The sequence below is a fragment of the Lissotriton helveticus genome, chromosome 8, assembly GCF_964261635.1.
Source record: "Lissotriton helveticus chromosome 8, aLisHel1.1, whole genome shotgun sequence".
Taxonomy (NCBI): Eukaryota; Metazoa; Chordata; class Amphibia; order Caudata; family Salamandridae; genus Lissotriton; species Lissotriton helveticus.
In genome coordinates, this window is record NC_136069.1 from 873,389,123 (window position 1) to 873,414,082 (window position 24,960).

Here is a 24,960-nt window from a genome sequence, read left to right on the forward strand (position 1 = left end):
CGACAGTTCTCATAGTGAGATCTGATTGGCTGCCAACACTTCTACTAGAAAGTAGTGGTAGACATCTTGGGACTCAGGACTTGGCCTGACTCACAAAAAAAACAGGAAAAAAATGCAATTGGGCGGGGTAGGAATACTCTGACCCCCTAGGACTGGTTGCGGGGTGCCCCAGGTAACCGTGTCTGGGCAAAAATGTTTAGATTTAAAATTTTCTCTGATTTTCCAGAGGATCTGTGGCCAAATCAAAAAAAAAATAAACAAGTACAGTCTCCTGTGCTTGTTTTCTTTAATTCCCTGGGCGGGTAAGGTCCCATGTTTTTTTTTTACAGAGTTTTATATAGCGCGAACTTGACCCGAATCGGGTATCAAAGCGCTTTACATAGCATCAGTTGTATTACTTGAGGGCTGTTAGACCTAGGGGATCCTAGACTACATAGGGTAGCCTGGCACAGTAGTGGACACAGCTAAACTCAAGGCGTTGGTTAAGTGCTTACAAGACCCACTCACAGTAACTCAGTGATTGACCACTAAAATAAAAGACTCAACACCAATTTTGGAAAAATACCAGTACCTTTTATAAAAATAATATGACTCTGTTTCTTATGCAAAATAGGTTTACAATTAGCTTAGCAACATCGCACATATGTTACACCAACCTTAGTATATTTCACACTCTAGGAAGACTAATTCATAGGTACAGTTCCCTTGTAATAAATGATTATCACTCCCACAAAATTACTTCTTCCAGCAGATATCACAGCAAGGAATATTCACTATACAGGTTACACATTTACATTACAGACCTGGCATGTACATTTCATTACCCTTCTGTTCTCAGAGATCCGTTCCAGCACGTCAATCTCTTACCCCCAACAGCGCTGTTCTCAGAGGTCACAGCCCACTAAAAAGCTAAACAGGAGACAAGAGGTGTTAATACGGCTTCCCCTTTTGTTTACTTAGTGGCTACACCGCTCTGATAGTGAATCTAACTCCAGGGGTTTAATGGCTTGTAGAGATCCTGACAGGGAGTTCCAAACTTTAATGTATTTCTCTGGCCCAGTCCCTCAACCACTGGCACAAGTACTTAAAGCTAGCGGTTCGTGTCTGGAATCAGCGGCCAGGAGTCAAGTTCCCCCAAGGTCTATTTGGAAGGCCTCAGCGCTTCGTAACCACGTTTGTTTTCCAGTCACCGGCGTTACCGAGTGCCGGCACAGCCGCCTCCCGCTCCCTCACTTCCCGGCTTACTTTTGGGTTGAAGGCGAGCTAGCTGGCGTTGCCTGCTTCACGCGGTGTCGGTGGTGTCTTCCAGCAGTCGACGTGGGCGTGAGGAGACAGGGAAGCCTACCCCAGTCCGAGGCGCTCCACTGAGGCGTCCGATGCGGCGCTTCTGCCTCCTTCGATGTTCCCGCTGACTGGGACTCCGCCGCGGCGCCCCTCTGGTGACGCGGCCGGCCCTTCCTGACTCCGCCTTGCGCCCGCCTCCTCTGACGCGCTGGGTGCTTCTTACCGGTTCCGGCTCGGCGCACCTCTTCTGACGCGACGGCGTCCTTCTCCGCTTCACAGGCGATCAGCTGGGCTCTCCACACACGCCTCGCAGGCGATCAGCTGGGCTCCGCCTCACTTCCAGCGACGTTTCTTTCAATCCTCTCACGGATAACTGGTCCCTGCAACCGCATGTGGGACAGGCTTGGCTGACGGCGCTTCGAGCAGGTATGCACCACAGCTGATTCCGCTTGGCTGCAATAACGAGGGTCTTCTCCCAACACGACCCGGTTCTTCAAACTGAATACAAAGTCTCTGGTCACACTTTATGGCTGGTGTGTCAGTGGGGTTCGGTCAGCCTGAAAGGGGGCACTTCCCAACACGCGACAGCCGGCCCACAGGTCGATCTGGTCACCTCTGGTGCGCAATCCTCCTCCACAAGTCGCCTCTCTCCTCACTGGTCACTCCTGACTACTACTACTACTCCTCCAAAATGGCTGCTGGTCACTGGCCTTTTATAGGGTGGCCTGAGACCTGCAGAAGTCACTGGATGCTTCTAGAAAGTTCCTCATGTTAGCATATAGGCCTGTTCTCCAGTAGTGTCCGTTATGGCAGTTGGTGGACACCATTTTCGGTTTCTGGGTGTCCCTAGATTTTCAAGGGGCATAACTAGGCCTCACAGGTTATGAGGGAAAAATGGCGTCATAACCAAGGAACACCTAGCCCCCTGACAGCACTGAAAAATCCTGGTGGACATGTATAAAAAATAAAAACAGAAACTCTGGGAGGCTAAGGGGGACAAAAATAAATAATGTTGGTAAGAGTATCCCGAGATGCAGACAGGCCTAACACGCGTCCCCCCCAGCTGAAAGTGGGGAGAGCTACCCAATCCCTTGGGAGTTCTCATCACTAAGGCGGAAATACCTGGATAGACCGTCTGCATTGGCATGGTCCGATCCAGGCCGGTGTTCCACCCTAAAGTCCATTCCCTGTAGGGAGATGGACCACCTTAACAACTTGGGATTCTCCCCCTTCATTTGCATTAGCCAACGAAGGGGGCGGTGGTCAGTCTGAACCAGGAAGTGCGAGCCAAACAAGTATGGCCGCAGCTTCTTCAGTGCCCAAACCACCGCAAAGGCTTCTCGCTCAATTGTACTCCACCTCCTCTCCCGGGGGAGTAGTCTCCTAGACAGGAAGACCACGGGTTGATCCAAGCCCTCATCATTTAGCTGCGATAACACTGCCCCAATGCCATGTTCTGACGCATCTGTTTGGACAATGAATTCTCTAGCAAAATCAGGGGCCTTGAGAATGGGAGCGGAACACAATGCTTGCTTCAAGGTCATGAAGGCTCGCTGGCAAGCCTCCGTCCAGACTACCCGTCGGGGTTGTTTCTTGGAAGTAAGTTCAGTGAGGGGTGCCACGATGGTGCCATACCCCTTCACGAAGCGACGGTAGTATCCAGTGAGGCCCAGGAAGGCTCGGACCTCAGTTTGAGTCTTGGGGGGCTCCCAGGCTATGATAGCCTCAATCTTTGCCTGGAGGGGCTGCACCGACCCTTTGCCCACCAAGTGGCCTAGGTACACCACCGACCCCTGCCCAATCTGACACTTGCTGGCCTTGATTGTCAAGCCAGCCTGTTGCAGGGCATGAAGAACAGCTTGCAAGTGCTGCAAATGGTCCTCCCAGCTGCTACTGAAGACAGCAATGTCGTCCAGGTAAGCAGCAGAAAAAGCTTCCATACCAGAAAGGACCCTGTTCACCAGCCGCTGAAAAGTGGCAGGGGCGTTCTTGAGCCCAAAGGGCATCACACGAAATTGGTAGTGTCCCTGAGGTGTAGAGAAGGCTGACCTTTCCTTCGCCCCCTCGGTAAGGGAAATCTGCCAGTACCCTGAAGTTAGGTCAAAGGTACTTAAGTATTGGGCAGCTCCCAGCCGGTCGATAAGCTCATCCGCCCGTGGGATGGGATGTGCATCAGTCTTGGTTACTGAATTTAAGCCTCGGTAGTCCACACAGAATCTCAATTCGGGTGTGGTGCCTGGTGGGGCAGCTTTTGGTACCAAAACCACCGGGCTAGACCAAGGGCTACTAGAAGGTTCAATCACTCCTAGCTCCAGCATCTTGGTGACTTCACTTTTGATGCTGGCCTTCACCTTGTCTGACAGCCGGTAGATCTTAGACTTCACAGGTGGGCTGTCTCCTGTGTCCACGTCATGGGTACACAGGTGGGTCCTACCCGGGACAAGGGAGAACAGAGAAGAAAATTGCTCCAGGATCTGGCGGCAATCACTCTGCTGTTCAGAAATCAGGGATGGCGAGAGAATCACTCCCTCCACCGACCCATCCTTTTCTTGGGACGAGAGAAGATCAGGGAGAGGTTCGCTTTCCTCTTCCTCTGCTCCATCGGTCACCATCATTAAGACAACCTCGGGCCTCTCATGATGTGGCTTGAGGCGATTGGCATGCAGCACCCTGTGGGGCTGCCTCGGGGTCTTAAGATCCACCAGGTAGGTGGATTTACCCTTTTTCTCCAATACCTCAAAGGGGCCTGTCCAACGGTCCTGGAGGGCATTTAGCTCTCCAGGTTCCATCACCCACACTTTTTGTCCAGGCTCCAGTTCCACCGGGTGAGCGTTGTGGTCATACCACTCCTTCATAACTGCTTGGCTGGCCTCCAAGTTGTCTGAAGCTTGCTTCCACAACTTAGCCATTTGGCTCCGGAAGGCCAGCATGTAGCTCACCACGTCCTGGGGAAGTTTCCTGGGAGTCTGTTCCCATCCAGCTTTCACCAGGCTGAGAGGTCCCCGTACAGGGTGCCCGTACAAAAGTTCGAAGGGGCTGAAGCCCACTCCCTTCTGTGGCACTTCCCTGTAGGAAAACAAGAGACAGGGTAGGAGGACGTCCCATTTCCTCCGCAGGCTCTCAGGTAGACTCCTTATCATACCTTTCAAGGTTTTGTTAAACCTTTCCACAAGACCATTGGTTTGTGGGTGGTAAGGAGTGGTAAACCGATAGGTAACGCCGCACTCCTTCCACATAGCCCGCATGTATGCTGAAAGGAAGTTAGTCCCCCTGTCGGACACAACCTCCTTGGGGAAACCCACTTGGGTGAAGATCCCCATCAGGGCCCTTGCCACTGCAGGTGCAGTGATGGTCCTCAAAGGTATTGCCTCTGGGTACCGGGTGGCATGATCCACCAAAACCAGGATGAACCGGTGACCAGCTGAAGTTGGTGGATCCAATGGCCCTACAATGTCGATGCCCACCCTCTCAAAGGGGGTGCTAACGACAGGTAGTGGTTCCAGGGGAGCTTTTAGCTTCACCCCTGTTTTCCCACTGGCTTGGCAAGACACACACGTCCGACAATATGTATCAGACGCCACTTTCATTCGAGGCCAGTAGAAGTGGGGGACAAGCCGGGCAAAGGTCTTGTCCTGTCCTAGGTGTCCTGCCAATGGTATCTCATGAGCCAGTTCCAAAAGAAAGGCTCTAAAGCATTGAGGGACCACCAAGGCCCTGGATGAACCATGTCCAGGTGCCTTGGGCTCACTGTAGAGGAGTCCATCCTCCCAGTAAATCTGGTAGCTCCCTACAATGTTCCCTGCTGCCTGGGCTTTGGCCTGTTGCCGCAGCCCCTCGAGAGTAGGACACTCCTTCTGAGCTTTGCAGAACTCTTCCCGGGAAGGACCTCCCTCCACATGCCATTCAGTAGGGATGGGTAGGTTCTCCAGGGAAGCAACATTCTCCCCTGTGGACTCCAGATCCACCTCCGCAGGTGGCCCGTCTGTCTCACGAGGTGAAGATGTCGAGGCAGGGTCCTCCGGCCTCCTGTCCTTCTCCTCTCTGGCAGCCGGCTGGGCCATTGTTCCAGGCTCCAGCATAAGTGAACTCCCCCTTCGGGCAGTCGCGGACCTTGTGCTGACACAAGTCCAGTCAGGGGGTCCCAGCAACTCAGAGTGAGTCTGGTACTCCACCCTCCTCCAAGCATTGTGCTCCATATCATTCCCTAACAGGCAGTCAACAGGCACGGCAGGGCTTACGGCAACTCGAAGTGGACCTGCAACCCCTCCCCACTCAAAGGGAACCTCGGCCACAGGGTAGTGGCCCAATCTGCCGTCAGCCATCACGGCGGGATGGAGTACATCTGGGATGACCTGCTCTGGAGACACCAGCTGACTCCTTACCATAGTCATACTGGCTCCTGTGTCTCTCAGAGCCTCCCCTCTACGGCCGTTGATGGTGACCCACTGCTCATACTTAGTAGTATTAGAGGGCAGTTGGGTCTTTGGAACCATCTCCTTATCTCCCAGGGACACTAAAGTGACACCCGCCCGCTCCCCTCCGTTACCCAAAGGCATCTCCTCCCCGAGCACTACACTAGTTATTCCCGGGGTTTTTCCTCCAGTGGGAGGGGGTGGTCTTTTTGGGCATCTCACATCTCCTTTATAGTGTCCCACACCACCACACTCAAAACAATGAACAACCCTTGGCTGCTGGCTTGGGCCAGGATTAGGGTTGCGAGGGGGGTTACTCTTAGGGATGAATCCTCTGCCCCTTCCTTGTGAAGTATTTTGTGGACCTTTTGAGAACTCCCTCCTATTATCCCCGCCCTCTTTCTTCTGGGGGGTGCCCTGTCCAGACTTCTGGGAATCCCCTCCAGTCCCCCTAGATGACACCCGGGTACTAACCCAGATGTCCGCCTCCTCAGCAAGCTTCCTGGGGCTGGTCAGCTTGCTGTCCACCAGATGCTGTCGTAGCTCGGGAAGACATTTCTCGAGTAGGTGTTCCTTGAGTATGAGGTCATGTAAACCTTCATAGTCCCCTACCTCGCTGCCTTTCACCCAACCCTCTAAGGCCTTTCGGGCATAGTCCAAAAAGTCCACCCAGTTCTGCGTGCCCAGTTTGTGGCTTCCCCGGAACTTCTGCCTATACTTCTCAGGGGTTAGCCCAAACTTCCTTATCAGCGCCACCTTCATGGCAGGGTAGTAGGTTTGCTCACTCTGCTCCAGGGCCAATAAGGTATCCCTGCCAGCAGGTGGCATGTATTTGTATAACCCACCCCCCCAGTGGGCCTCCAAGATCCCATGGGCCCTCAATGAGACCTCATAGGCGGCTAGCCATTTTGCAATATCATCACCTGGTACATAGGTTGCCATGACATCTTTGGGTAAATAGGGTCTGGGTTCTCTGGTGTTCACCTTGGTTTCGCTGCCACCATTTGGAGTGATGTTAGGGGCCTGGAATTCGAGCTCTCGTAGCTTGAACTCGTGTTCCAACCTCCTCCCCTCCCTCCTTTCTTCCAACTCCATCTTTGCTATTTCCCATCTTAACAGTCTTTCCTCTCTCCTGTCAGCTAACTCGGTTTCTGACAACCCTCTCGATGACACACTGCTGCCCTCCCTTGAGGTTGCCTTGGGGCTGATTGACATCTCACCCACCCCCGGGGGACATTCCGCAGTCCTATCAATGACAGTACCTCTGTCCGATTCCTCCTCCTCTACCGTTCCCTCCGTGTGCGCTTCCACCCAGGCTCGCAGACTAGTACGGAGCTCTTCTCTTTTGGCCCCTCGCCTAACGAACACTCCCCTTTCCTGACAGAAATCCTTGAGCTGTGCCACAGTATAGGTCTCCAGCTCTGACATTTCGAATTCCATCTTGACAGTGAAGAGTGTGGACAGCCACCCCGAAGTAAGTTACAAGGATAGGAAACTCTGAGGGTCACCTCCACCCACCACCAGGAGTAAATTTAGAAAAAACAAAATTCAGATTAGGAAGGCCGCAGGGAGAAAACTCCAGGTGTAGTCCCGTGGTAAGCACTGCGTTACTACTAAGTGAGTGTAAGCACAAATCCGCAATCCCACCGCTGAAACACCAATTATGTTAGACCTAGGGGATCCTAGACTACATAGGGTAGCCTGGCACAGTAGTGGACACAGCTAAACTCAAGGCGTTGGTTAAGTGCTTACAAGACCCACTCACAGTAACTCAGTGATTGACCACTAAAATAAAAGACTCAACACCAATTTTGGAAAAATACCAGTACCTTTTATAAAAATAATATGACTCTGTTTCTTATGCAAAATAGGTTTACAATTAGCTTAGCAACATCGCACATATGTTACACCAACCTTAGTATATTTCACACTCTAGGAAGACTAATTCATAGGTACAGTTCCCTTGTAATAAATGATTATCACTCCCACAAAATTACTTCTTCCAGCAGATATCACAGCAAGGAATATTCACTATACAGGTTACACATTTACATTACAGACCTGGCATGTACATTTCATTACCCTTCTGTTCTCAGAGATCCGTTCCAGCACGTCAATCTCTTACCCCCAACAGCGCTGTTCTCAGAGGTCACAGCCCACTAAAAAGCTAAACAGGAGACAAGAGGTGTTAATACGGCTTCCCCTTTTGTTTACTTAGTGGCTACACCGCTCTGATAGTGAATCTAACTCCAGGGGTTTAATGGCTTGTAGAGATCCTGACAGGGAGTTCCAAACTTTAATGTATTTCTCTGGCCTAGTCCCTAAACCACTGGCACAAGTACTTAAACCTAGCGGTTCGTGTCTGGAATCAGCGGCCAGGAGTCAAGTTCCCCCAAGGTCTATTTGGAAGGCCTCAGCGCTTCGTAACCACGTTTGTTTTCCAGTCACCGGCGTTACCGAGTGCCGGCACAGCCGCCTCCCGCTCCCTCACTTCCCGGCTTACTTTTGGGTTGAAGGCGAGCTAGCTGGCGTTGCCTGCTTCACGCGGTGTCGGTGGTGTCTTCCAGCAGTCGACGTGGGCGTGAGGAGACAGGGAAGCCTACCCCAGTCCGAGGCGCTCCACCGAGGCGTCCGATGCGGCGATTCTGCCTCCTTCGATGTTCCCGCTGACTGGGACTCCGCCGCGGCGCCCCTCTGGTGACGCGGCCGGCCCTTCCTGACTCCGCCTTGCGCCGGCCTCCTCCGACGCGCTGGGTGCTTCTTACTAGTTCCGGCTCGGCGCACCTCTTCTGACGCGACGGCGTCCTTCTCCGCTTCACAGGCGATCAGCTGGGCTCTCCACACACGCCTCGCAGGCGATCAGCTGGGCTCCGCCTCACTTCCAGCGACGTTTCTTTCAATCCTCTCACGGATAACTGGTCCCTGCAACCGCATGTGGGACAGGCTTGGCTGACGGCGCTTTGAGCAGGTATGCACCACAGCTGATTCCGCTTGGCTGCAATAACGAGGGTCTTCTCCCAACACGACCCGGTTCTTCAAACTGAATACAAAGTCTCTGGTCACACTTTATGGCTGGTGTGTCAGTGGGGTTCGGTCAGCCTGAAAGGGGGCACTTCCCAACACGCGACAGCCGGCCCACAGGTCGATCTGGTCACCTCTGGTGCGCAATCCTCCTCCACAAGTCGCCTCTCTCCTCACTGGTCACTCCTGACTACTACTACTACTCCTCCAAAATGGCTGCTGGTCACTGGCCTTTTATAGGGTGGCCTGAGACCTGCAGAAGTCACTGGATGCTTCTAGAAAGTTCCTCATGTTAGCCTATAGGCCTGTTCTCCAGTAGTGTCCGTTATGGCAGTTGGTGGACACCATTTTAGGTTTCTGGGTGTCCCTAGATTTTCAAGGGGCATAACTAGGCCTCACAGGTTATGAGGGAAAAATGGCGTCATAACCAAGGAACACCTAGCCCCCTGACAGCACTGAAAAATCCTGGTGGACATGTATAAAAAATAAAAACAGAAACTCTGGGAGGCTAAGGGGGACAAAAATAAATAATGTTGGTAAGAGTATCCCCAGATGCAGACAGGTCTAACAAGGGCACATCAATTTTTGTATATGCATATAGGTCAGGGGAGTACGTGGCCCACTTCCCAAGGATGAGCCAACCCTGATGTCCCCATTTCCCGGGGCCCAGCTTTATAAAATATTGAGAGGGCAGCACATAGGCCCCTTACCGTTTTCAGCCTCGGACTCCATCTTCTGGGGTACAGATAAAGGTAAGAAGGGTGAGGGGGCACGCAGACCCCCTCCCCGGGCTGATTCAAGCCCTAGGGACCCCATTCCCAATGGCCCGGCACTGTTACTAATGGGGTGTAACTATACCTTGTGCCCTAAGGCAACTATAACTCGCAAGGTCACCATGCACCTCACATTTTACTTCACTTGTGACATCTTCTCTGATATTATTGATAATATCAGTGCAACATTTGCTGTCAAATTGTTGATGAGATAACAGTTCATGGCGGGGTTGAGTTATAATTACCTTAGGCACAAGTTATAGTTACTTGAGATAACTCTAGCTATAACTGCTGAATTTCTATGGTTTCTATGGTTTTGAGTGTGGAAAATCTGAACCTAACTGTAACCTCCCTATAACCTTTAGTTTTTAATGAATATATATATACCCAATCTACCTTTACCTAAAGCTCTCCCATTTAGTAATAACTATTACCTGTTTTCCAGCCACTCACTCCCATCCCTCCCACGGGTAGTACAAAATTATAGTTGTATGTGTAGGGCAAAGATCTTGTAGTAAAGATAAGAGAGGTGGAGGCAGAGGTCTTCAGACAAAGGTTTTGAGATAAGCATTTTGCAGTTTGTTTGTGAATAAGTTCCTGATTGACTCTGTTAATCACATGTATGAAATTTATTTTTCTTCCAGTTAACACTCCAGCAGGAACTAACCATTGTACATTGTATGTATACTACCATCACTCAAAGGGAGGTGACAATGAGCAACATGTTGGTGACTGCTGACACTCTGGATAGCATCTTGACGGACTCGGTAAGCAACAGGTTCTCAACGACAGATGGTGATCGTTCATTCAGTCTTGGAAAACCTCAGAACCTTCAGGGCAAAGCAGAATTACTTCTGATCATTCAGCCAGAACTTTTGTATTCCAGATAGTTCCATCATGGTCTGCAGCCGCTATGGAAACTAGCAGTGATGCGATTGAATGGTTAACAGGGCAGATGGCTCTCTCAAAGTATCTGAAAAATGTTGCACAGGATGATTAACTTGTCGCCACAATGGATGTGAGTAGAGAGCCTGGCAGAAGTAGTGCATGGGAGACGCAATGGGGCACAAAAAAAACAAGATATTACTGACTTGAAAAAGTCTAATCAGTTACCCAAAGGAAATAGAAGGGATTTTGTTGGATTGGGGATATCATGGGAGTTACAAGAAATATAGCAGCTCTTATAACGAGAACACTGTCTTAGTTTTACAGTGGGTGGGAATGTAGAAATCAACAGAACTATATATCAGAATATTACATATAGAATATCATTTGACAGAGGCAAGATGGCGGCCGCCAGCTCAGTCATGTGAGATGGTAGCCCTGTCCTCCTACACCCGTGAAGATGATGTGCTGTGGATAGCGAGAGGACATGAGGGTGAAAGTGGGTCTGAGCACTTACCAAGGTGTGCGAAGCTCAGTCCTGGTACTATTGGCATGTTCAGGTTATCTCAGCAAAATCCGACTTGGATACATTGTAGCCGCAAGGGGCCGGGCGTAGACGCTGAGCCGAGCAGCAGCAACTGTTGCAGGCAAAACTACTGGAGAGTCGAGAACAGGATATTGCAGAACACCGATAATGCCGCCTAAAGGAGCTAGAGGGAAAGCCCAGGCCCTGGCTGATGGTGCTACCGCTGCTGCTACAGTGGCAGCCGTTGGAACTGTCTCCGGAACGGTAGGAAAAACGGCGGAGCCGCTGAGCCGTAAGAAGGCCTCTATTCTCAATGGTAAAACAAATAAAGGCCAGAGATGTGCCCGTGGTAAGTCTATGGGCATGGTCAGTCCCGCAAAATGCACTATCCCGCAAATGTTCTCACAAGGTAAAGGTGGGAAGAGTGGGAAAACAGGGATCCAGGGTGTTCCGAATCCCCAAACAGACAAGCTCCTAGGAACATTGGGTGTTGAAGCTGTTGTTGGTTCCCCCGGTCATCATGAAGGAGAGTTCAGGTGCTCAGCAGATTTCTCTGTATGACGCTGTTGCCGTGGACAATTTAATATCTGGCAGCAATATGGATCTGGCTAACGGCGCTGGTAAAAAGGATGGGCGCAATCCTGCAGGAGTGAACAACAGTGGGGTGAACCCCTGGAACTGGGTTGCCAAGATACTGAACCAGTTGTGCCACAGAAGCTTTGTAATGATAATAACATTGTGGTTAGAAGCAAAAATGGCTCGGTTGGCTTGGCTGGGGCTCTTAATGGGACAGAGTCACACAGTCTAGATTCACTAACGAAGGAGGCGGAGTTGGTGGATCTTGTGGATAAGTTCTTGTCATTATCAGAACATTCGGATATATCCAGTGAGGAGATGATGAGAAATGGGAAAACGCATATGGCTCAACATTGAGATGAAGTGAGTGAGCATAGTACTACACCCCCTGAGGATACGGAAAGGGATTCATCAGAGGGGAGCCCCCAGACAATGCGGAAGAAAAGGGCTTTGACAGAGGAGTCTTGCTACTTTGCCAATTCCTCTTTACCGGTGCAAAAGTCAATGGTTAGAACCCCGGATAAATCTGACCCCTCTGTGCTGCGTAGAACACTAGAGCCATCAGAAGATGTATCCTTGAGTCTTATATATCGAACAGTGATTACTACAGGGAGGAAACGCGATTAGAAAGCCAAAGGACACAGAATGTCTGTTGTAAATTACAAAATTCAGTACGGCGTATCACCAAGACTTGCTCAGAGTTTACTGCAAGAATTACCGAGGCAGAAGCCTGTATTTCGTATTTGGAGGATAAACTAGCTTCACAAAAGACGATGCTATGGAAACTTATTGATTTGGAGAACAGAGCTCGGCGGAACAATCTGCGAGTCTTTCAAATTCCTGAGGGGGTTGAAGGACAGCACCCTCGTAAATGTATTATTGAATTGTTTACTGAGACGTTTCCAGAATGAACTCAATGGGACTGGCAGACAGAGGATTCAGAGGGCTCACCGTTTTCCCTTTTCTGTCAGGGCCCGGCCAGGTCAGTCGGCAGAAGTGGCTAAACCAAGGGCCATACTGATTTAATTTAACAACTTTTTGGCACGAGAAGCAGTTTCCGATCTTGCCTGTCTCAATAGGAAAAGAGTTGGCAAGGGGGTTGAATTTTTTGTTAGGCCAGATTACGGCCATCAGACGGTAGAGAAACGCTGGCAATTACCTCAGCTTATTCTACCATTTCAAACTAAGGGGGCCCAAGCTTTCTTACTACAACCCGCCAAACTTAAAATCATCCATAAAGGGAATACTAGGTTTTTCACCTCTGAAATTTTGACGAAAGAGTTTCTGCAAACCCTCAAAGAAGGATAAGGAGGGATTAGGCTTATAGAATCATTATCAAATTGCAGCTTCCTTTTGTGCTCTTATTCTTAATTATTTGCATAACTCTTGTTTATGAAGTTGTATACCCCCCAGCTGTTGCAACAGGTTATGTCATGGGGGAAGAGAATGAGTATGCATACTGTCTGTGGCCTATTGATCTGTAGGTTAATGGTTTTTTTGTTAGGTTCAATTGTTGGGGGACTTCACGGGTGTGGGAGGGACTTTTGGGTGTAGGGAGCATGTCACCACTAGGACTAACAGTCCTAAAGCCTCGAGGTAGTGGGGCTCTGGAGTGTGCTGTTGGGGTGGTGTTGGGGGTGAGGATGGTGGAGAGGGTAAGGAGGAGGGTGGGGGTAAAAGTAAAAGAAAAAGGAAGATTCATAGCAGCAAAGAAAAGTACAGAGGGTTAAAAGGTTTGCTTATAGGCCTGTAGGTATGGCAACCTTGAATTTATGGCAAATTTAGGCCTTTGAATATGCACACTGAATGTGTGCGGGTTAAATAATTATAATAAAAGGCAGAGGGTCTCCAGAGAGCTTCGGGTGATTCAGCCCGATGTGGTGTATCCACATTGGGCTGATTTTGGGCCATTGTGGAATGTAGGACAGGGGGGGTTATATTTACCCTCTGTACAATATAAGGCTCTAACCTTGATGAAGCCCCAATATTGGAATATTTGAATGGGGAGCTTGCTACATGGCCCATTCTGTTATTCTTGTGTGGGGATCTTAACCGCATGCGACGCTGAGATTTTTAAAAGCGCATGTTACGTGACGAGCTGGGCTCGTCATCAGCGTGCGACGAGGCTACGCCATGACGAGCCCAGCTCGTCATCAGCGCAGAAGGGGTTAATATAAATATGACCTCTGAAGCTTTTCAAAATTGGAGGCGAAACTATAAAGGTAGGAAACCCCGGGTCATCAAGGCTCTATTTCAATTACTAAATCTGTGTATACCCAAGGGTGACCTTGGACCATGCACTTGTAGTAGTTGAAATCCTGGCACTTGCTCGGTGTGACCCCGAGAACGTTTACATTTGACAGGAAGCATTTGATGGATGAAACATTTATTGAACACATGAAGGTGTGGATAAAGGAATTTTTGCAAATTAATAGACACTCCGCGTCCTGAGGGACTGCATGGGATACATCCAAAGCTGGATTTAGAGGGGAAACACAGAGCCTTGGGTATTTAAAATGTAAATTAGTGAAACAGGCATTGCAGGTTTTTTATGATGAGCTTAAGATTGTCGAAGAGGAATTAGTTAACGGGTTAGCTGCAGGATATAACACCACACCACTTCAGAATAATCTAGCGAGATGTAAGGCCAAAATTAATCTAGAATCGAGCAAGGAGAGCGCCATAAAGTATCAAACATATAGAAAAGAGTGTCATGAGTATGGCGAGGCCACGGGCCGATGTTTAGCCTAGAAATTGCAAATATAAGAGGACGAATAAAGAACGGATGGGGTTATTGTGTCTGATCCCTAGGAAATTCTTATAGTGTTTCATGATTTTTATACAGAATTATATACAGAGAACGATACTGGGGGCCTTTCTCCGACAGATATGGGACTTCCAGCCACTTTATGGGGCCAATTGGCTCAAACGGATGTTGAACCTATTAGGATGGGGGAATTAGAGCAGGCCATAAATTCTCTTGCAGTAGGGAAAGCTGCAGGACCAGACAGACCCTCCTTGGAAGTATTTAAGATCTTTTTTCAGGAGATAAAAAATGATATGCTTAAAGTTTATCAAACTTCACAAAAAGGGGAGATTCCACGAACCTGGTCCGAGGCCAATATTTGTGTGTTGAAGAAAAAGTGGAAACCATCTGAATTACCGGGGTCTTATCATCCAATCTCTCTTCTTAATGCCGACGGTAAAATCTATGCAAAAATCTTGGCCACACGGTAGGCAAAAATTATACCATCAATAGTATTGTTAAAACAACACAGCTTTATACCTGGGAGAGGGACCATAGACCATGTGCGTAGAGTAATTACTCTCCAAGATATCGTACAGGTAGAATCTCGAGAACTTGGCCTGATTTTACTCAATGCTGAAAAGGCGCTCGACCGGGTTTTGTGACATTTCCTCTCATGGGGACTGCAACACATGGGTTTCGGGCAGGGCTATATACGTGCTTTAAACGCCCTTTATCATCTCCCCTCAGTGAAAATTTGCTCAATGGGATATCACTCAGAGACCATCGCGATTTCTAGAGGCACACGACAAGGCTGTCCTTGTTCACCACTTTTATCTGCGCTGTATATTAACCCTTTTATTCTTATGCTAGAACAAAGTAGAAAGATTTTGCCTTGTAAAGTACAACAAGAACAGTATTCTGTAATGGTTTATGCCAATGATATAGCGATTGTTACTTGTAATCCCTGTCTCGCTATACCTGAAATAGAATCCCTGGCGTAGACTTTCGGGGCACTTTCTGGGTATAAACTTAATACTGCTAAAACCCAAATTTTATGTACAAGTCAAGCAATGGATGGGGATGCAAGGTGTGTTAAGGAAGCTATCTATCTGGGTATTAAGATCCGTACCTCTGTTAAAGAGATTGTTGAGGTTAATTGGGGCGATATTATTTGGGGAGTAAAATGCTCACTTGAAAGGTAGGAGAATCTCCATCTGTCATTAGTGGCAGAGCTAACGTTCTGAAAATGAATGTCTTACCGCGAGTTATGTATTTTTTTAGGGCTGTGCCCCAGGAGGTATCCTATAAGCAAATTCAATATTTACATATTTACAATCTCTCTGTAGTAAGTTTATGTGGGCCTTTTGGAAACCTCGTAGGGCTGCTCGATATATGACTCCTTCTTGAGAAAGAGGAGGATGGTCTATCCCTGACTTTGCTTTGTATTACTATTCCTGTATTTTGGTTAATGCATGTATTTTACGTACTGGAGAAGAGATTAGTAATCTGGCCAAAGCCCCCTCAATTTATCAGATGATTCTAGGGTCAAAGGTCAAGCATTGCCTATTCAAAAGAGTGGACAGCAGTTATTTTAAAAGAACGCACTTCAAGGTATTAAATGCTGTGTTTAAAGTCTGGAAGACTGTAGGGAAAAGCTTCGAGATTCCAGTACTTTCCATGTATACCCCCACTAATGCCACAGGAGTGCTGCCCCGGATCTTCTGCAACCAGGTGGCCTTAGGCTTGAGAAGGAAGAGGATTACCTGATTTGGCGACTTATATCATGATGATGGGAGATTACACTTATTTGCGGAGTTGGCGGATAAATTCCATCTACCCATAACTCAATTTTTTAAATACTTACAAGTAAGGGACTTTCTGGGAAAACACCCTATTTGCATTATGAAGTTTAAAATTGTAGAATCTATTAGACAGCTGGGAAACATCAAGCTAATTTATATAACACTGTTAGAGGGCAGAACGGATGATCTAGAAAAATATAATATGAGATGGAGAACATGGTTGGGGAACCCTGAAATCTCATTGGAAAAATCTATTGATTTGACAGGGAGGATCTTTCCTGCAGCCAGCCTTAAAAGTCATCATTATAAAATGTTATTCAATTTGTATCATACCCCTCTTAAAATGATGAAGTGGGGGGGTCAGCATGGTGGGAAGTGTTGCATCTAATATGAGATGGAGAACATGGTTGGGGAACCCTGAAATCTCATTGGAAAAATCTATTGATTTGACAGGGAGGATCTTTCCTGCAGCCAGCCTTAAAAGTCATCATTATAAAATGTTATTCAATTTGTATCATACCCCTCTTAAAATGATGAAGTGGGGGGTCAGCATGGTGGGAAGTGTTGCCGCTGTGGAAAGGATAGTGCAGACATGGTGCACGTGTTTTTTGCATGTGCGGTATTGGACACTCTGATAGAATCTATAGAGAGGTTTTTGTCAGAAATAACCGGGGACTGTGTTAAAATTTCTCAGTCTATGATGTTGCTTGGTATTGGGGAAGATTTCCGCCAGGGGCAGCTACTAAATGAACACCGTTATCCTATTTTTATGGCCACGGTGGTTGCTCAGTTGGCAATTGCATCACTTTAGCTACAGCAAGAGGCTCCGCCCTTTGAGATGTGGTGGGCCAAGTTTCCCAATGAGAACCACATAGAATACAGTTTATATCCTGTTAAAGGATATAGAAAAAGGAGATTAGGGTTAATGATTTGGGGGGTGGTGAGGGAGGGGGAACATCCTTTACGACGCAGATGTTACCCCGCAGTACCGTTACAACGCGTATTTTAGAACGCAAGTCGTAACCACGACTTGCGCTGGAGGGCGCTAAAGGACAAGGAATAGTAGATTTACTATTCCAACACCTTCCCTACTGTACATAGGCTGGTGTTGGAATAGTAAATTAAACTATTCCTAAGTCCGCACCCCTACAGCGCAAGTCGTGGTAACTACTTGCGTTGTAAAATACGCGTTGTAACGGTACGCGTGGTAATACCACACATTGTAACAACGTACATCCGTGAGGGAGTATATTACGGGGTAATTTAGTCTATTATGTATCATATAGTTTGTACCTCATGTTAACTTGATGTCGAGGGCTTTGGTTAGGATTGGGGCTTAAAATGGGCAATGATGGAAGTCTTGATGTATGTGTTCAGTTATGTATTATTTATTTTGCTGCCATTGAATTCTAATAAAATTTTAAAAATAGTCGATCGTTTGACATAAATATCATGTCCTAAATGTGGCAATAATGTTTATGAACAATGTTTAGTACAGAGTATTATGTTAGTCAATATTCTGACCATGCTATTCAGGTACAACACCTTCAATAGAATTTGACAAAGGATGACAGATGTAATAAAATAAGGGCTGTTAGCAGGAAAATCAGTAGCGCTCAGACAGGCTGATGTACCGTATGAAAATCCAGTATGTATGGCCACATGTTGACCTTGCACTTGGGGCTGTTCATTGAAGGCAGAGCAGAAAAACTCTATGTGCAGCACTGCATTGACACCAGCTGCAACTGTGTCATAACATTATGTCAGATGGACCTATATGATAGATAAGGTGCTAGTTCAGCTGTGTCTGCAGCAAGAAGTTATATTTGATTTCACAGAGTTTGAAATTCAGCGATAGTATTTCTATTTCAATTAAACTGCAAACACTTAACGTAACACTGTATCCATACACATTATTTTTACAATGGCCTTATTAACTAAGTACGTTTAAGTAAGTCTGTTTTATTTGTAAAGTGCATAGTTAATTAAAACCATTGCACAGATAAAAAAGTAATTAACTATAAAATATGGCATGTTCCAAACAGTTTTGTTATGTACACACCGGTTCTCATGTATTTCCATAAAGAATTCTTTAGGAAGGAGTAAAAGGCAATGTGCTGATCTTTTTAACTACCATCTCTGATACTATTGTGGGTGTAATATTCAATTATTCCCTTTTAAAAGTTTTAGTAAGGAGTTTCTCTGCTGTTAGCACTCAAAATACAACAGTTAATTTTGTGTTATCTAGTGTTTGAATGTTATGTTTTTTATCATTCCAGGTCCTTTAGTTTGGTGTAGTAGTACTTTAGAGTTGATAGTGATGAATTATTATATTGATATTAGGGTGTGTCCTGAGGAAGAAAGAAATAGTGTGCCTTAAATGGTCTGCCTGTAGAAAATGAGTGTACTGAACATCATTATGCAATGCACATTAGGGTAAGCATGACACTCTCATACTTTTGTAGGGAAATCTGACACCACCAGCTAAACTATAACCTGCATCTACACTGCACTTCCATACCACACTTTCACTACCTACATCGTACATGAAACCTACATCCCAATGTTTGCTGTTCTACACTCCTGCATCACAAAAGACATCAGTTACAACAAGCTAGCATATACTTCTTTCCTAGAGTTCAATTACACTCTTTAAATCAGGAGTCTCAAACCTTCCCTGAGCTACTGTCTAATATAGGAATTTTATAAATGCACACAAAGACCAAATAACTTAAACACTGCCCCTAGAGTACCCTTAAGTTCTTCATTCCAGATACAGGGAGCATAAAGTATTAATAGAACAGGAGCTGTAACGCAAAGGTTTACAATTGGGGTCCCCGAGGATCAGTGTTGTCCCTTTGCTCTTGAAACACCTAAATAGAGAGAAAGAGAGATGAGTATAAGAGAGGAAGATAAATAAAACAAAAAGAAAGAATGACAAACTAAAGAAAGAAATCAGGAAAGAAAAACAGAAAGAAAGGAAGAAAGAAAGAAAGGAAGAAAGAATGAAAGAAAGAAAGAAAGAAAGAAAGAAAGAAAGAAAGAAAGAAAGAAAGAAAGAAAGAAAGAAAGAAAGAAAGAAAGAAAGAGAAATATAGGAAAAGAAATAACAAAATAAAGGAAAAAAACAACGAGGACAAAATACCCAGAGAAAAGAGTCAAATGCAGGAATTGAAGGAAGAAGGCAATTAAGAAGACATGAAAGACGAAGAAACAAACTAGGAAAGGAATGAATGTAAATACAGGAAGAAAGAAGGCATGGTAAAAAAGAAGTACGCAAAAGAATGAAGAGCACAACAGAGAAAGAATAAAGGAAGAAGGTGAGAGAAAGAAAAAGACAGCGAGAAAACAATGGAAGGAAAGAAAGAAAAAAAAGAAGAGAAAAAAGTAGAAGAAAAAAGAAGGGAGAAGATCAGGTCAGAGGTGGAATTAAGAAAAGATCCTTGTGGATGAAGAAAGGAGAAAAAGAAAGAAACAGAACAATAAGTAATAACACCAAAAGGAGAAATACAGAAAAAGAATAACAGGGGAGGGAAGATGAAGGCAGAGAAAACAGATAAGACTGAAAAAAAGAAGGGAGAGAAGGAAACAACCAAAGAAAGAAAAGCATTGAGAAAGATGGAGATAGGACAAAAGAAAAGAAGGAGAGAAGGAGGAAAATTAAGTAAGAGTAGAAGAAAGAATAATAAACGAAGAAAAGAGAAAAACAGAAATTGGAGAAAAAAGAAAAAATTAAAGAAGAAAGGAAAGAATTACTGAGAGACACAAGATTGAAAAAGAGAAGAAAGAAATAGTAAGAAAGATACAAAAAACTGGAAAATGGAGGAAAAATTGAAAATAGAGGTTGAAATGAGAAAAAAGAAAGAAAAATATCAAGAAGAATATTAAGCCAATAAGAAAAAAAGAAAGAGAACTGAAAAAGAATGCACAAAAAAGGAGGGAAGGAAAGAGATAGTGTAAACAAATAGGGGGAAGCGGGAAAGAGGGAAAAATAAAGAAAGAGGACAGCAACAAAGAGAGAATAAAATACATTGAGAAATGAAAGAGAGACATAAAAGCAAGGAAAACAGAAAGACATGTAAAATGAGGCTAGAAAGAAGTAGAAAAAGAAGAAATTATTTTCAGAAAAGGGTAGTCTGCATCCTCAAGCACTGTCAGCGTTTGAGTAAATCATAGGAACGGGAGCTGTGTTTTAAATAGCTGTGTTATCAGGTGGGCACCTGTATATTCTCAAGCTTGTTGACAGGCAATTATCATATGTGAGCTACTCAATGGCAGTCTGCGCGCTACTAGTAACATGTGATTGATTAGTTGGAGGCCATTGCTTTTAATCCACCAATAGGAAACACGCCATTTCCTACTCTTTAAGTCTCGCTTACTTCTGTAACTACATTCCACCTCCTTCGGAGCCCTACATTAACACCTGCACCAGACATTCTATAAGTTTTTTATTTTTTTTTAAAACATATTTTATTAGGTTTTCATGCAATGCACAAACAATTCACCGATACATGCAACTTCATTACCTTAGTCTCGCAACACTTGACCAATAATTGTATCCCCATCCAGATTTTGCCTCGCCCTGCCAAGTCTGTGTTAGTCCATCAATTTGTTCCACGTATAGAGTGAGGCCTTTCTAATAGCAAGAGTTATATCCCAGTGAACCCGAGACTCAGTTCTACAGGGCTAAATTGTGTTGCTCTTAGCCTATTCAGGCACTGTCAGCCTCTATGTTTCAGCACGGATAAAAACAAACAAAATCCCCCCCTTCAACTCAAACTCCCTGCCCTCTACCCCCCCGAACCCTACCACCTACCTCCCCTCAGACATGTCGCTTTCCCTAGCCGCGCATGTAATGCTCATAATGTGTTCTGATTACTCCACCCTAGTCCTATGTCAGTAGCCCACATCTCCGCTGGAGGGACACTCCCACTTCCACGCTCGCTCCTCCCATTCTCTCAACTCCCTACCTGTGGTTGCAGTCTCATAAAATAAAGAGGGCACCCATAGCCGGCGAGGTCAGTCATCATCCATCGTCGGATTCTTGAGCAAATCCACCAACGCCACCCAGGCTCTCGCCGACTCCCAGAATTTGTTGTTGTCAGCCCTCCGAGCTAATTGGAGGTGGAGCGTCCCCTCGCAATCCGCCCACTTAGTAAAGTCACTTAGCCAGCGCGCAACGCTAGGGGCCGTGGCCGCCTTCCAATGGCTAGTGATTTCACGCTTGGCTAGAACTAACCCCAGGTCTAGGAACTTACTGGTGGTTTTGTTGTGGGAAGTGTGGGGAAACCAGTGCAACAGGCACACCACTGGAGTATTCTGCAGGTCCCTCTCCATCACCTCCGTCAGTTTGGCCAGTACCTCTCCCCAGAATCCCCGAAGCAGCGGACAATCCCAGAACATGTGTATGCATACCGCACCCTCCAGACTGCATCGTGGGCAGGTAGCGTGGGAGCCAAAAAACTCATTAATTTTGTGAGGCGTAAGATACGCCCGATGAAACACATAAAATTGAATACGTTGGAATCTCGCGTTTCGGGAACATTTCCAGGCCCGTTCCATTAACAATTCCCAAGGTTTCTCCTCTATAGGCGTTCCCAGGTCAGTTTCCCACTTAATATGCAGTCCCTCCAGAGGTGTCCTCAAGCCCTGCGTCAACCTCCGATACAAGCACGTCACCGCCTTGATCCTACCTACAGAGGTGACCACATACTGGCAGGGAAGGAAGACCCGTGGTTTCTCTAACCCTTTTTTCCAGTGCTTGCGCACAGCAGCTGTTAATCCCGCGTGCAAGAGAAAGTCCTGAGCAGGAAGTTCGTGCCTCTGCATGAGGTCTTGAAATGGTAAAAGTGCACCATCTTCATACAGATCTCCAATGGAGGAGATCCCCGATTCCTCCCAGTCATGTAGCCGCTGTCAATCTCCTCCATGGGGGAGCTCCTCGCAGAACCACACCGGGATCTCAGGGGCATATGCCGGGCTCCCTTTATTGCGTCGTATAGCCCTATACCAATATTGCCTCAGGACCCATAGATCCCTGGATACCTCACGTTCCCGCATAGGGAACGGTAGCAAAATCCGACTCAAGTGACGAAGCTCTAGGTCCCTTCTTCTCTGGTTTGTCTCCATTCCCAGCTTCTCTGCCAGCCGTTGTGTAAGCCATTGGAACTAGGCTGCATTGTAGTAAGCCTCAAATCCGGCATTGCAAAGCCTCCCTCCTGACGCGGGCGCATCATGGTCGGCAGAGACACTCTTCTTCGTCCCGTTCCCCACAGGAAGCTCGAAACCATGGAGTTGAATTGGGCAAAGCACTTTCCAGGTATCCAAATCGGCAGGGTAACAAAGTAATAGAGTAAACGGGGGAGGGTTATCATTTTTAAAAATGCCACACGCCCCGCAACCGACAAAGGCAGGGAGGCCCAGAAGTCAAGGTTACTCCTGGTTGAGCGCAGAGCCCTCCCTATGTTACCCTCAAATAAATCAACTGCCTCATGGTAAATTCTAACCCCCAGACCAGACATCCTATAATTTATACCTACATACTGACCAACAACTCCTGCACCACCACTGTCACTCTCAATACCCGCTAAATCATAAGTCTCACAAACTTTACTCTATACAGCTTATCTCAAACATAAACACAACATCCCACACCGATACCCATAACAAATGCAACAATAAAACTGTTCTGCTTTATCTCTGATTCTATTGCAAAATAATGGTATACTTGGTTGTGATTTTTGTAACTATTAAATACATTTTTTGCATATTGTGTTCAGAGGTTTTGAATTATGAATACATCTAACACACCTTATACATTAGAAAAACATTAATCTGGTCAAACGGAAAAAGTCATAACATCTCAAATGTTATCCACTCTATTTTTTCTACATTGACAGTAAAAGAAAGAGAGGTTTATTTCACAACTAGCGACAAAAGAAAGCTGTAAATACATAAATCAATTAAAAAGTAAATGAGCATTCATCAAAGTAAATATTTCTTTGTAACAATATGATGCTCAATATATATCTAGGAGAGAAACCGGTGGATTTCAATGCAGGTCTATGATTGTTTCACCTCTTTATATATTTTGCAGAGCCTTTAATAAGACTATAACAAACATTAGGCCCCTGATTTGGAGGTTGGCGTACAGGTTATACCGTTGCAAATATGACGGAGTACCCTGCCCTCCAAGCTTTTGTCCACCTGCCTTATTTACAGGTGGGCAGACTACAACTTTTCAATCAGTGGATTTTTTGATGGCTCAGTCGACCAAAGCCTAGAATCATTTTCTTTTGCCAATCACTGCAAAAAAACTTGCCTGTGAGGGACAGGAAAAAACAATAATGATCTCCACACCTTGGGAGAAAACTCCCAGAGTGTGGAAGTCATGAATATTTAGTTTTTCAGAAACTGCCGCTTCATGGGTTTCTGAATGAAAAGTTAAATAGTTGGTGAACGGCTGTCAAACCGAGGATGGCCATCCACCAAACCTTTTGTACGTTGATGGAAACCGCTGTGACAGTGGTTCCTTTCAAAGTAAAGAGATGATCGCTGGGCAAGAGGTCAGCTTGAAACATAACAACTCAAATACCATTGGGGGACGCAATGTCCTCTGACACCCTGGAGGACACTGCTTTGCCTGTCAAATACAAAATCAGGCCCCAAATTCCATATTTTCACTCCTAAAGAACTTCTGAAATATCTTAACAAAGGTAGCAATATTGTAACACCGGGAATCGGATTCTTCTTTACATTCCACAGGTAGGCAAGGGCTGAGAACACAAAATAGAGTCAATTTGTATATAACAAACTAATAGATTCAAAGGTAAAGCTCTCTCATAGATCTTGATTTGTATTTTGTAGAATGAATTGCCTATTTTAGTACCAGATTTGCACACAGAAATGTGTGTGCATGTCTGTACTGGTTTGTGTGTGTAGTTGTTTATGTGTGTGAGAAACTGAGAGAAGAGAGAGTAAGAAAGGGGATGAGAGTTCAGGGCTGCACTCATTTAAAATCATGGACTAGATTGGCAAAAACCACAGGAGGTAGGTGGTGTTTGTTTTGCAGCAGATTCTGCCAAGGCATGTGCTGGGCCTTTTGTAACAAGCATTGTACTTGCACCCATTTCACCTCCCACACTGTGGCAAGATGTATTACACCATTTGCTAGGAGGCTAGGGCCCATACAAATGAGGGAACACTTTTGTCCAGGTGTTTCTGTCAAATTACTAAGCACTGGCAAAGGCAAACTGGATCGCAGAAGATGTCTAACTCTAAGGGAAGCGGTGCAAAGGTAGCACCCCTACCGAGGCACACTTTGGGAGGGGCTACGGAGAGTCTCAGAAACCCAGTCATCCCTTTGAAAATGAGGTTAAGTAATATACCCACCTCCAAATGTGTTCCGATATGCTGGCAGTACAAAACAGAACAGCAGCTTGGAAGTGCCACATATCTTTCACTGTTGCACCCTCTCTGGCCTCTGAGACTTCAGGACTTCACTAGCAAGGTCATGTTTTTATCAAGATATACAAGGAGATGAAACAACTGTAGACCTATTTCGTAACACACCACATTGTTATTAGTATGTAGTTCATGTATTATACCATTACAGTACTGTTGATTTATTGACATTGTGCTTTATCATGTATTTCCATGTATTTTTATCTAAGACAGTCCATCCTAATTAGAGTGTTTAAAATACATTTGTGTTAGACTTAAAATAGGTAAAATATTTGTAAATATAATCATTCAGTGTTTTTAAAGCCAGTTTACCTTTTGCTCAAAAAGATATTGCAGTCTCTAAGGCCAGTATTGTGTTGAAAATAAGTTAAATATTTCACAAACTCATAACCCTAGTATAGATATTTTATAAGTATAAAACACTAAGGTAATCCAGGTCTAGAGAATAGCCAAATAGAATTAATTATTT

General features: G+C 45.8%; 1 protein-coding gene across 1 annotated transcript in view; it reads left to right on the plus strand.

Annotated features, from left to right (window-relative positions):
- The window catches only part of LOC144771798 (uncharacterized), a 63,064-nt gene that overhangs the window by 34,157 nt on the left and 3,947 nt on the right, over positions 1-24,960 (plus strand). Inside the window, exon 4 of the mRNA XM_078656079.1 lies at positions 10,135-10,257. Within this exon, the coding sequence (XP_078512205.1) occupies positions 10,135-10,257 (123 nt within the window). The remainder of the gene's footprint in view (positions 1-10,134; positions 10,258-24,960) is intronic.